This window comes from Canis lupus, chromosome 12 (genome assembly GCF_003254725.2).
Source record: "Canis lupus dingo isolate Sandy chromosome 12, ASM325472v2, whole genome shotgun sequence".
NCBI classification, from domain to species: domain Eukaryota; kingdom Metazoa; phylum Chordata; class Mammalia; order Carnivora; family Canidae; genus Canis; species Canis lupus.
Genome location: NC_064254.1, coordinates 23,277,220 through 23,291,877, shown reverse-complemented (window position 1 = coordinate 23,291,877; position 14,658 = coordinate 23,277,220). Strand labels below are relative to the sequence as shown.

The 14,658-nt window shown below is 34.7% G+C and overlaps 1 protein-coding gene across 1 annotated transcript in view; it reads left to right on the top strand.

Annotated features, from left to right (window-relative positions):
- Nucleotides 1-14,658, top strand: part of BMP5 (bone morphogenetic protein 5) — a 112,334-nt gene that overhangs the window by 64,808 nt on the left and 32,868 nt on the right. The window contains exon 3 of the mRNA XM_025419086.3: nucleotides 11,107-11,255. Within this exon, the coding sequence (XP_025274871.1) occupies nucleotides 11,107-11,255 (149 nt within the window). The remainder of the gene's footprint in view (nucleotides 1-11,106; nucleotides 11,256-14,658) is intronic.

Sequence of the window (14,658 nt, the reverse complement as noted above, 5' to 3'; positions counted from 1 at the left end):
TTTTTGTCATGCCTGTGATTCAATTTCATCTAATATTGCTATTTTACCAATTTGCATCTGTACTCTTGAAATGTTAATACAGCACTGAAGCAGATATTCTGAAAATTGATGCTCTATGAGACTTATAGAACTTTATTATTTCACATTTATTTTGGTAGGAAAAATCAGTTGCAAATAATCAGCTAAGAGTCAAATTCTAATACTTTTAAGCTAAAGCTGCTTATGAGAGAAACTTGACATAAATTCCAGAGAATATAATTTATTAATCTGTTGTCCTTTGTTAATTTGTTCCATACTAGAGTTGTACATTGGGTTCCTTAAATAGTGTTGTGGTATTTATGTCAAATGCCCAGAGAAAGATATATGCTTTCTCCTTGGGTGGCCATTTTTATATTTTTATTGGGCTTGATAAGCTATTCAAAGGCAAAGGGTGATGGAAGGAGGTGAAATACTTTTAACAGTAGAAATTTTGGAAAAACTAGAGATGTCTTATGGAAGTAGAATAATGCAACCTTTCCTCCAAAATTTATCTCTGTATCTTCCAGACAATTTCTGAAAGCTTTTCTTGATCAAGTTTAGTGCTTGGGGTTAGATTGTAGAATGATTATACTCTTGGTTAACTGTTTCTTCTTTCTATTATATTATATACAATGTATGTGTATACACAAATACACATGCATAAATAGAAGTAATTGAAATCATAACAATCTGAAGAATATTTCTCTTTAATTATCTCTTATTATTGATTATATAAATAATTTTACTTCCTTTTGATGTGTTCTCAACTTAATTTTTTTCCTCTAATTGATTTAGGGACAGATTATGGTTTATTATGGATTACATGCATTAATAAATGTTACTAAAGTTAAAGAGAATGAATGTGTACCTATATCCAAAATTTATAAGTACAGGTTATTAAAGAACTTTTGTAGTAATAATTGTATAAATCACTTCTGATCCTAATTATGCCACCAAGCATAATACATACAACTTATTATATACATACTTAAATGTGATTTGTATTGGTTAAAAAAATGCCAACCGTAGTAATTTGCATAGCATTTTTTATTTATGTATCCTTTCATCCTTGCAATATATTTTTGAGATAGATATTATTTTAATCTTTACTTAAAGAAGAAAAAAAACAAGTTCAAACAGGTAATTTATTTTTTATTTTTATTTTTTTAAAGATTTTATTTATTTATTCATAAGAGACAGAGAGAGAGAGAGAGAGAGGCAGAGACACAGGCAGGGGGAGGAGCAGGATCCATGCAGGGAGCCTGACGTGGGACTTGATCCCGGGTCTCCAGGATCAGGCCCTGGGTTGAAGGCAGTGCTAAACCGCTGAGCCACCCAGGCTGTCCCAGACAGGTAATTTAAAGGGAATAATTATTCTAAGCAAAGTCTGCATATAGCAAGTTATTGTTGAAATGAAGCAGATACCAACTCCACCTACAACTCTGATTCTTTGCTTTATAAAGGTACACTTATAATGAGGCTTCTAAGAGGATCCACGAGTTCTATACCTTCTGCTCAAGTAATAAGATACCAATGAGAAATGTTTGTCATATTTAGAAACAAGGAAGAGAATTGATTTGCTAATAAGTCTGTGAAACAGTACCCTTGATAAAACAGATTCCAGCAAAAAATGAATGTGAGTTCCTTCCAAAGACTCATACAATACATGTTAGTTTTTCCAATTTCCTTTGCTAAGAAGTAATTTCTTTTATAAACAATTTTAACATGTGAACCCAAGGATAGTGTTATAGAGAGATAACCAAACATATGCTTATTTTGGGAGATTTTCAGTATATTCACATCTCTTCTTGTGTTGAAAATAGTGTGAGATATTTTATCTTCAAATATGAATTTAAGTGGGTCATATAAATATCCTCATGTTTCTTGCATTAACTAAAAATTCCTTTACTTGATTCTGTCTGCCCCTATTGCCCCAAATCCTATTCTATTTTCCTTTTCCTTATCGTAGCCAAACTCACTGATATAAAATTTTTCTTTAAATCTCTTTACTGGGATGCCTGGGTGGCTCAGCAGTTGAGCGTCTGCCTTTGGCCCATGGCATGATCCTGGAGTCTCGGGATTGAGTCCCACATTGGGCTTCCTGCAGGGAGTCTGCTTCTTCCTCTGCCTATGTCTCTGCCTCTCTTTCTCTCTCTTTCTGTGTCTCTCATGAATAAATAAATAAAATCTTAAAAAAAATAAAAAATAAGTACATCTCTTTGCTTTCTTATATTTATTCACTTCTCAATTCCTGCAATTTGATTCCCATAATTCCACTCAACTGATCATCCAGCAACAGCCTCCTTGTTACCAAATCTTATGGATTACTTTTTCATTCTTTGATCCTGCCTACCACTTCCTGTTTAATATTTGAAATATCCCAACTAGGGAAGTGTGTTAGTTTGTGAGAGCTGCTATAACAACTTGTCAAAAATGTGGATGGCTTAATATAACAGAAATTTGTTTTCTAATAGTTCTGGAGGCCAGAGGTCCAAAGTCAAGTAGGGTCACATTCCTCCAAAACCTCTATGAGAGGATTCCTGCCGCTTGCAATTTCTGGTAGTCTCAGATGTTCTTTGGCTTATGTCAAAGTAATTCTTATCTCTGCTTTTGTCTTCATATAGTTATCTTCCCTCTGAATGTGTCTATTTATATCTCTTTTTCTTATAAGGAGAGCAGCCATAGTGGATTAGCCCCACCCTAATGATCTCATCTCAACTTGATTATAAAGTAAAGACCCTATTTTCAAATAATCACATTTACAGGTGCCAGGGATTAGGACTTCAGCATATTGTTTTGGAGGACACAATTCAATGCATGCCAGAGTATGTGAGTCAGTATTGGATAAGAGAAGTAGAATCATGTGACTGATAAAGAATAAAGGACTTATTACAGTGATTTGTCTTTTTGTAATTGTGGGACCTAGTTAAATAGTTCATTTGATTCTGTTGCTTCTGCATCTGGTGGTAGGTCTGAAGTTTGTAGGACAGGCAACTGGGAAGGGAAATGGAGGTGGAGTAGAGAGCATGAGGAGAATTAAAACTTGGGAGAATAATCTGGAACTCCAAGGACATATTGGAAAGCATTCTACTTCTCAGAAAGTCCCAGCTTCAACGATGAGAGTGACCTGAAGGGTAAGCTGGTAAACTTCACCATGAGCTCCACATACCCCTTGCTTAGGATGTGGGGAAGGTGAAGGGGATGAATTGTGGCAGGAGGAATTGTGGGCCAGGATTTGGAGAAACTGATGTTACTGACATCCAGTGGAAGCTGAAAGAGCAGCAGATCCAGTTGTTCCTCACAGTAGGATGAGCCAGCAGATCAGTGACAATGCATGTGTGCAGGAAAAAAACCTGGCACTTTACCAATCTTCCAAGCATAAACTTGGCTGATGCTTCACTTCAACTCCTGCACAAATTTCTTGTATGGCTAACCTTAACACAGAACCAAACAGGGAAGAGAATTCTCGGAGTTTCAGTTTCCGTTTAGCTGATTTGACAAAGTATAAAGCCACCACAGTCCATCTTTGTCAAACTGACACCAATAGATACATTTTAAAACCATTCATACTTTCCAAAAAATATAGTAGTAAAATCATTCTCTGCTTATTTATCTGTCTTTGGATGTTGTTCATTCCTCTCCTACCTGGGTCATATTGCCCCTTTGATATCCTGTCACTTCAATATAAATATGAGGTTAGCTACTATCATAACTACTTATACTAGGTGGTAGGCAGATGGAGAAGGGAAAAATTGGTTCATATGAGTACTGATACATTAATATCAAAATAAGAAAATAATATAACTATTACCTCACTTCTGTAACTGGTCACATAGTTGTTGCTAGTATTTATAACTTCCTTCTTCTGAAATGCATTCCATATCCTTTTTATTTTCACTAAGCACTACTGCCAGTCACTGTTCCTTACCTAGTGAGGTAAATTAGTTATTCATTCTTGAAGTGTCTGGACCATTAGCAGTAATGCCTACATTGAGCTGTAGTTTTCTATTGACTTTTATCATAGGACATGGAAATCCTAAGGAGTATTCCTGGTGATGTCTTATTATTTCAGATATGCTCTTTTCCCATATTGTGGTAGAACCAACCTAGTTTCCTTTTGATAAGTAGGATTGATCAACCCACACATTCTAGCAGCCCTTTACCAGCTTCTTGATTCACTGGCATGAGGACCCCAAAGTGACCATGTGGATGTCTCAATTTCTAACTTAATGGAACCACTGCTAAGGCTACTAATGATACTATTACACCATTGGGAACTAAGAGCTCTGGATCAACAGAGCCCAACGTTTTGAGGCCATACAGCAAAAATATTGCTAGTTGGATCAGGAAGAGTAAGAGGAGCTACTTCTGTTTCCACCCCTTGATTTCTAGACTCATGAAGGAGGACTATGAGAGAAATAATCCTATACTGTTTGCTGATATAGAGCATATAAGACTTCCTCAGGATATTTGTCCATTTTCATAAGATACTGACAACCAACTGGTGGCATAACTGAGTCTTTTTTTTTTAAGTTTTTATTTATTTATTCATGAGAGACACACAGAGAGAAAGAGAGAGAGAGAGAGAGAGAGAAAGAGAGAGGCAGAGACACAGGCAGAGGGAGAAGCAGGCTCCCTGCAGGGAGCCTGATGTGGGACTGGATCCCGGGACGTCAGAATCAGGCCCTGGGCTAAGGCGGCGCTAACAGCTAAGCCACCCGGGCTGCCCATAACTGAATCTTTAAAGAGGCCATTTCTCTGTCCTATTAGGCCATCTGCTATAAGGTGATGGGTAATATGGTGAGGCAAGAGAATTCCATGAACATGAGTCTATCTGCACTTCATTTGCTGTTAAATGAACTTTTTGGTCATCATCAGCAGCATTAAAATTCCATGGCAGTAAATAAGGCATTCTATAAGTTCATGAATAGTGATTTTGGCAGAAATCTTATGGGCAGAGAAGGAAAATTCATATCCAGAGTGCCTATTCTAATGAGAACAAGTACTGCCCTTCCATAATGTAAGTGGTTCAATACAATTGATCAAATACAAGGTAGCTGTCTAATCCCTCTGGGGAATGATACTGTGAGAATTTATTGTAAGGATCTGACCTTATGCAATTGTGGAAGGTAGTTAAATAGTCTATGTAAGGCTGTTTCTCTGCATTTAATACTGGGCTTAAGGTCTTTAGAGAAGACTGGAAGAAAAGGTGGGTGAGTTGGGGAAAGAAGGACAAAATAGAACCTGTGAGAATGATCTGGAAGCTATGAGGACAAATTGGAACCTATCTTCAAACCTCCACTTTCAGTGATACGGAAGATTTCCTACCTACCACATATTTCCTCATAGATGTATCCACACGCCTGACCCTGCATTCAGAGAAACTGAACCAGGAGATTTAGTGGTATCTGAAGGAGCTACAGGCTTAGCTATTGCCTCACACCCAAAAGGTGAACCAGTAGATTTTGACAGTATGCCTAAGCTGTAATAATACTTGATCATATGGAAGTATTCCAAGCACAAATATGGCTACTGCTTCACTTTCACTTACCCAAATTTCTTTTGTAGCCAACCCTACTCTAGAATCTTATGAGGTAGTTAGAGTTTAGTTAAATTGAGTCAATAAATGTTAAAGTGAATGAGTGAATAAATGAATGGATGGATGGATGGATTTCCAAAATGTCTCAGGTCACTCCTTGGCTCCAGTTCTACCATCTGTTTGAAGCTGATGACTCAGCCTAAATTTTTGATATTCCAATCTAAAAACCAGTGATCTTTTGGTATAAGGAGAGCAATCAAAATATAGTTTGGGACTAAAGGGAGCTTCCATGATATAAGAGAAAGTGTTCTGAAAATGAAATATGGAGAACAAGGATTTGGTCTCCCAAATGATGCAGTAACCGTAAGAAATCATTTGATTTTTCTTTAAAAATTTTCAACAATAAAATAACAGTTTGGCTCAGTAATTTATATCCCATTTAGTTTTAGTATTCTTTGATCAATTTTAGTCACCTTCAGAGGTAGAATCCCAGACTAGCTGATTTTACATCAGACATTCTTGGTCATTCTTTTTATTTTAGTTTTACAATGAGAATACTCCCTTTATTCAGGTATTCAGACAATAGAGAAAGTTAATATTTCCAATATTCAAAATTGAATGTATAGTGTGCTACTGGGTATGTTTGCATACTGTATATACTTGACTTTATGGAGAACACATAAACATGATATGATTATATAAAAATGGTATCTGCTTTACCCAAGTAAAAGATACAAAAAATTAGAGGAAGAAATTGAGTATTTATATAATGGACTCGTTTATAAACATAGATATATAATGAATACAATTAATAATACAAAAATTACTCATAATTATGTGCATATATTTTAATCAGGTCATAAAATATTAATACAGTCATATTCCTTTTTTACTCTCAAAATATACATGTGAAAACTTTCAAACTTTTTACATGCATGTTTGACATCATGTCCATCACTGTAACCATATTTTGAGTCATATATCACAAAATACTTTTCGATCTGTTATGATGCTCTCATTAGAACTATATTATCAAAAGCACCAGTATATACACATTTTTTTGTTATTGCTGTTTATTTTTAGGCTTTTCTAGATGGATAAATGTTGTATCCACAGTGCAATTTCTGACTCTTTGCTTATATAAGTGATTTTTAAGACAATGACTTACAAAGACAGCCAGTTATTGGATTTTCAACATAACACACCCGGGAAGAGTTACTGAATTTCCTTGTGTCTTCTTTTTCTCTGCCTCCTCCCTATCCTCTCTCCCTTGCTCTCACCCTCATTCTGCTCCTTCCCTTATAGTTGTTCTTCCTCCTTTCTCCTTGGTTACTTGTAACCAATTCTATTGCTAACATCTATAAGCATCCCCGAATAGCATCGACTCATGTCATTTGATGGTAATGTGTCTCCCCAAATAATACTTTCCCAAATTTCATAGGTCAAAATTTTCTCATTCCATTCATCTTTATTTTCAGATGAGTCATAAGAATGATGACAATTCAAAGTTCACTGAATTTTGGCTCCTGCTGTTCCATCCTTAGTGAAGTACTACCCTTCCTACCCTTCTGGTATTTTGAGACTCCTAAGGCACATATGCAAAACTCTTTCCTCAATAAATTGAAAAGTGGTAAAATTATAAATCAGTATTTACAGCCACCAATTCCCCATGACTAGACACGTTTAAGCCTCTGGTCATGATTAAAGTAAGATCTGCTCAAAATATATTTGTACCAAACTATAAATATATCTACATACATACATATTATTCACTTTAAGTAACTATTTTCAATATGTTTATATGTTTCACAAGCTAGAAGTCTATATACATGCTATAAATACTTTATCTGTTAGATATAACTCTGTGTTTAATAACCGAATGATGACTTCATTTATCTGTATAAGAAATTATAATGCTAATTTATATTGTAGTCTAGATAAATATTCAAATTCCTTCTGAAAAAGAAAATACAAATTTTAGTGATTATGAATTATTTTAATCAGTATAAATTTACTTTCACATATTTGTTTTTGAAAACATTTCAATATGATAATTGCTATAACATAAAAAAAAAAAACACAGAACATTCACATCCAGAAAAATTTCTACCTATAAAAAATATATTTTGAAATAGTGTTATGGGTTGACTTGTGCTCCCCTCTCTCCCCAATTTATATATTGAAGTCTGAGTCCACAGTACCTCAGAATGTGACCTTATTTGGAAATAACTAAAGAGATAATTAAAATGAGGCGTTAGGGTGTCCTTATAAGAAGGGGAAACTGGAGGCATCTGAGTGGCTTAGTGGTTGAGCATCTGCCTTAAGCTCAGGTCATAATCTTGGGATGGAATCCCACATCAGGCCCCCTCAGGAGCCTACTTATCCCTCAGCCTGTGTCTCTGCCTCTCTTTGTCTCTTATGAATAAATAAATAAAACCTTAAAAAAGGGCGGGGGGAATTTGGACACAGAGACACACACACAGAGAAGATGATATGAAGACACAAGGAAAAGATGACCTACTGCAAAATAAGGAGGTGGGCCTGGAACAGATCCTTCCCTCATAGCTTTTAAAGAAACCAGCTTTACCAACACCGTAATTTGAACTTCCAGCCCCCAGAACTGTGAAACAATAATTTTCTGTTGTTTAAACCACCCAGTCTATGTACTTTTTTATGGCAGCCTTCGAAAACTAACACAACACTATTCTGAAATATTTGCTTGTACACATCTATGTACATGGACTTTATTGTTTTTGCAGGAATGGAGATTTTAATTTTAATTTCATTATTTTGATTGTAAAAAATATACAGAAATTATATCATGGATTTATTTCTGCTACAAATAAATATATTTTGCTGCATATATTTTTTCTCTCTACTGCATTCCCTTTAAGTGAATTAATATTTTAAAATATCTTTTATTAGCTATTTCAAGAATTTCTATAAAAACATCAAGTAAAAATAGTAAGATGAAGCAACTTTAACAGGTTTATTTTATACTATTCATAGGATATAGTATTTCTACTATTTCCAGTGATGTAAGTTCCATTTTCTACTGAAGTAATTTTGTACTTCAAAAGAAATCGCATTTAAGTTTCCACAGAATGGGTAGGGATTTATTTTTAAGAGACTGTTATGAAAAGTACTACATGAGTGAAAATTGCAGACTTGCTACCATTGTGTTGATTAGTAATAGACTTGATTCTTCCAAAGCATATTATATTGTCTGTAGGTAATGCAGAAGAGCTTTTATAAAAGGATAGAGGAAAAATGAAAGAATAGAATTTATCAGTCAAAAATAAAATAACTTTGCTCAAGAATAGGAAACTGTGGAGCTTAAGAAAGCAATAGAAACTTCAAAACTTTTCAGAGGGGAACTAGAAATGTATGGATTTTTCACACCCTATCACCGGCCTAGATTTTCCTTCTGATAAACTGCAAGTTCCATCTCTGAAATTCAGATATTTAGGGCTTGCTTGAATTCTTTGGCTGATACTTTTTCTAAATATATCGATTACAACTGAAACCATCTTCTTCACACACATGCTTGAAATTTGGGGACTTGGATGTGGATGGTTTGAAGATCTTTTTCTGGAAAAATAGCATAATTTAAAAATAATAGAAAATATTACCTGAATAACTACCTAAAGATATTTGTTAACTAGTGGAAATTGTTCTCAAATGTTACCTCTTTGTTCTTTTTGTTTTTCAAGTATTTGTTTATACCGTGCCAAAGGGTGGCATTATAAACTCTGCAGAGCTTAGTAGAACATTTATGCAATATTTCAAATTGAAAGCAGGTTTGACAGTAGGGTGGCACTTGAGTATTTCCCAGGCTACAAGGTGACTCATTCTGTTTAAGAAACTGATAATGTGATTAAATTATTCCAACAATATAGTTTCAAAGATATCAAATATTTCAAGAATTTAAGGATAATTTGTGTTTTCTTGGATTCCACTTACTTGGTGAGTTTTCCAAGTTAGGAAAAAGAGGGAGAATTCGATTGCTATCCCATCACACTATGAATATAATGGGTCCTTAAAATTCAAGTAATAACTAATGGACTATTTTCATTGCATGATAGTATATGCTTAACATATGTCTTTGGTATCTCAAACTGAGTCCTATATTAGATATGAAAAGGTATCTGCAACTCTCCTCTGTTAAACATTATTATTAAAATTGTGAAGGGGAAAAAAATTGCATCATTGGGACTAGGATAGCTAGATGATTTAAATAATCATAATGCCTTTATTTTAACTTCTCTAGGTTAGTGAAAAAATGAATAAATCAAGTTGAAACAAAGAAATGAAGATGCAGTTTCTAAAACATTGGGAATCTTCACTCCTGTTAAAAATAGTTAAATTTTCAATTATAATAGAGTATTTGTCTTAAGAAATAATACACATATGTAATTTGGTTTTACTCAAAAATTGCTCTTTACATTTTGAAAGCCACATTTGAAGTGACTTGTGTGATGCAGATAGATGGCAAATGCAGTAGAATAGTATTTAACATAGCTGATTATGACATGGCTTTAGCTTTCCTCATATAAATATTATGTCCTTAAACAGATTCAGCACAGTATAAAAGGTCATAAAATGCATAATGGTATATTTCAATTCTACTTTGAGGAAGAGCCATTGTAAAGATTAAATGTTGGACATGTGTAACTTTTAGATCAGAGGCAGCTGTAGTAAGGAAATAATAAATAAAGCAGTTTGCTATCGTTCAACAAATGCTCATACATTTGGAAATTTAATGCCAAAGTAAAGATTAATAAGAGTTAATCACAGTGACACTGTGGAGACTATCCTAAAACATACATGTTCATAATCATAGCTGTTACTATCCCCAGGGGTTTTATGCATGCAGAAGATGTTAAAGCTATTCAGGGTGCATCTGCTGCTCAATTCATGGGATTCATCCCATAATCTAGTGGTGCAGTCTGAGAGCCCCTCTTGGCCTTTGATATACATAATTGTATAATCAAAATGGAAAATGAAGTAAAAAATAAAAATACATATATATATATATAATGAAAAAAAAAGTGTAATAAAAATGAAAAAGAAGGGAAAAATGTCTCTGAAGCAGATGCTTGCATCACTTCCTGCTTGTGCTCCATTCCTTTGGCAATCCACATTAACCCACCCAAATTAGAGTACCTACTTTCCCTTCCATTTCTGCCTAGTTTAACCCTTGCTAGTGAACTTGCCAGCGAAGGCTCCTTACAGACAGGGGTTTCAGAGAACACTGATTCTCAGAGCCCAAATCCAGACCACTAAGTCAGTTTGTAAAGGCCAGTGAAGAGCAGGAAAATGGAAATTACTTTCAGTTATTGCTAATGTGCACCAGATTTGGGTTGGGGGCCCAACAATAAAAGGTTCTGTATTTTATTACTCATCACTTGAGTCACTTGTTCCCTTCATTCTTTAATTAACTTTTGTTATTTTAAAGATTTGCTTTTGGAATGTTTTCACTTAAGTATAGGAAATGATGATTTTCGTTCACACTTTTAAATTTTTGTTGTTGTTCTTTTTCTCCTTAGGGATGCAGATCTGTTCCTGTTAGACACAAGGAAGGCCCAAGCTTTAGATGTGGGTTGGCTTGTCTTTGATATCACTGTGACCAGCAATCATTGGGTAATTAATCCACAGAATAATTTGGGTTTACAACTCTGTGCAGAAACGGGAGATGGTAAGCAATGAATTTCAAATATTTTTTGTGGTGCTGGTTTTGACACATCGAGAGTTACAGCTTTCTATACAATTTAACCAAGATAGAATAGAATGTTTTATACTTACAATGTGCAAGGTAGCACCTGCCATAGGATAGTGCAACATATTAACTAGTTACTCAATTTACAAACATATTTTCTCAACACACATTTATTTTAGGCTCTGTATTGAGGATGGAGTAAAGAAGAATTAGATATTGTTTCTGGCTCTCAAGGAGTTTTTAATCAAGTATTGAAGAACCATGAGCAAACAAGTATCACTATTATAATAATACTAAAGAAAGCTATATACAAAGTACTATGGGTCTATGTCCTGATTATTATGGTAGTGATACAACTATATATTTTGTAAGAATTAATAGAACTGTACATTGAAATAATATTATATTTAAAAGATATCTCAAAACTTGACTAAAAATAAAGATACATATAACTTTATATATATGATAAATGTATACAGTAGTGCTAGGGAAACAGGCAAAGGAGTTACCAATAATACAGGGGGGAAGGGAAGAGGGAGATAAAAGAAAGAAGCACAAAGTACTGCAGAAAATAACACCGTTAGGTCTTAACATATCCCAATATTTGGTCAAAGGCAATAGCTCCAGAATCACCTGTTGGGTGAGAGGGTCTATAGGAAATCTTCATTTTGAAGACACTCCAGAAATTACTCTTATGCTTACAAGTATTCATTGAGCAGTTGTGTGTGGTGTGCTTAGCTAGATGCTGGAGATAAAATGGTATGCAAGTGCAGAACTGGCCTTGTGAGGCTTGCGGTTGAGTGAAGCTTAGGTAGTGATCACATAGTAATATTAGTGAATGGGTGATATTTCATACAAGAAGAGCCCAGTGGATTTTTAAATATAGAAAAGTGAGTGAATCTGAACCACAGTCCCAAAAATCAGGAAGATGTGATTAGGAAAAAAGGCAGGGGCAGGCATTAGACAAATGAAACAGAATTGACAAAGACTGTGGTGAAAGGGGTCTTTGCACATTCCATCAGGAGGCCAGGGAAGCCAAGGACGATTTATTCAGAGCCTTGTGTCTTTTGGTCACTCAAAGCATCCAAAAATTGTAAATTCAAATCTGGACTTTCAAGTCATTTAAAATTATATTTGTCATGATAAGAGAATAGAACATAATTTATTTAATGATTTATTAGTACTTTTTACATATTTAGAAATCAACCAAAAGGGCTTACATTGTCTTCTTGCCCCACATCCTGCGAATGTTAGGGCTAGACCTGGGGAGGGTAATTTATAAAGGGATGATTAATTACAGAATGTGCATTATTTCAGTTTCAACTACCTTTAGTTTTCTGTAGGCTCAGGCAATAGACACTGTAGATCTAGGGTGGCTTATTCAATCCTCTTTGCTGTATTACTAAAGCCTTGCTTAAAAAATACAGTTAAGTAGAAGTTGGGTCTGACTTGAGTCTCTGGCAAGGAGGTTCATTGTTATAAGCAATAGGACTTCACAGTGACATTGTTTTACCCATATAACCAGATTCACAGCCGAAGAAGAAGGTTTCATGCCTCAGATCTTGATCAAGAAAAAGAGAGTTCGTACTGTTATCGATGAGTTTCAGATATTTTACCACTAAATCTAGACTTTTCTATAGATTTTAATTATAATGGTGAATTTTAATTTTTTATAAACAACTTAAATATTTTGAATTCTAGGCTATTTTCCAATTATGGCTTTGAGGTTACCATTAAGAATTGTCAGACTTCAAACTTTATAAATGTAGATGGAGAAAAGCACATATTTAAATAATCTTGCAAGAATTCTTACAATGTTAAACTACTGTACATTTATGGTCAGAAATGTGACTGGGAAATCAGCACTGCGGGGGTGAGCAGTCGTTTCTTCCCTGGTATGTGGCCCAAACAAGAAAAATTAAATTAGTGGTATGTGCTTCTCCCAGTCTTCTCCTTGGGGAGATGCTTGAAATGTCTAACTAAACAACTCAAGAGATCTATGAAATATGATCAGCTCTTTCATTCCCTACCCACTCACAACCCACTTAAAAATTCTGAAATTTCTCTTTTTTGGTTTTTCTACTCCTTTTTCCAAATTGGTTCTCATTACTATCTATATAATTTGGCTTCCATCTTGCTTTCAATTTATAGTTGAAATATTCAGATCTTTTTCCAAGGACTATTTTATATTTTGGAGTTTCCCCCTCTCCTTGATTTATTTCTCTTATATATTAATTTTACTTTAAATTACTGTTGTATTAGTTATGGGGGGCTTTGTTTGCTTTCGAGCCTAAAATAAATTAATATTTCACTTTTTTCCACAGGCTTCCCAATCCTTTACTTGAGTCAGATTATCTAAAGCCTTTGTTGCTTTTCTCTTTAATATTGTCTGATATGAAATATTAAAATGTTTAAATGTGCTAGGCAAGCTGGCTTTGTGCATTTAAGCAGTACTTAAAACAGATTTTCACCAGAGCTAGAGCCTATTTGAACTTGAGAAAGCAGGTGACCCTCTTGGCACCTTAGTTTTATTAACTGCTACTTCATGGAGAATCTACTTGGGACATTTCTTTATAAATATGAATAACCAGATGCTTCAGCTTTTTATTGCTTCATTCATTACTACCGCTGATGTTCTCAACATGATATTGCAATATTGCTTCAAACACAGCAAACCATCTTTAATTAGCAATAATGGATTCTACATATGTTTACTTCTCAGCAAAAGTAATTGGCAGCTACACTTCTCAGCAAAAGTAAGTGGTAGCCACGACTGGATGATACTCAGGAAAGTCTGCTTCCAAATTCATGTGTTAATTATCCACTTATCCATTTGTTTGGTGTAAAATTACTGAGTACCTATACAAGGAAGACAACATGTTAAAGGGAAGTTGAATCTGGGAGACAGACATAGGTAGCTAATTTTGGAAAAAGTAAAATGTCTTACATGCTAAAAAATAGTGGTACAATCAAGACACTCCAGGAAAATGAAGGAGAGAGGGTCAATTCCAAATAGTACAGAGCCAAAAGGACCATGGTTCAGGTAACTTTTCAGCCAGGTCATTTGAATAAGATTTAAAGAAATGAAGAAGAGAAGAGAGGGAGCTGTGGAAATATGTGGAGTGGTGGTGAGAGAACAGGAAGAGAGAATGCATTCTGAGATGAGGAAACAATGTGAGTAAATTCATAGAATGGCAAAATGGCTTGGTATAGTCTGGAAGAGTCAATAGTTCAGAGTTGGCTAGAACAACATTCATATAAAATATGACTGCAGATGCTATTAGGAAAGTGATTTGGAGGCAAATCATGGAGGGAAAATGAAATCTCACTTATGTATAATAATATTCTTGTTGCTTGATCACACATCATAAAAGAACCAGAC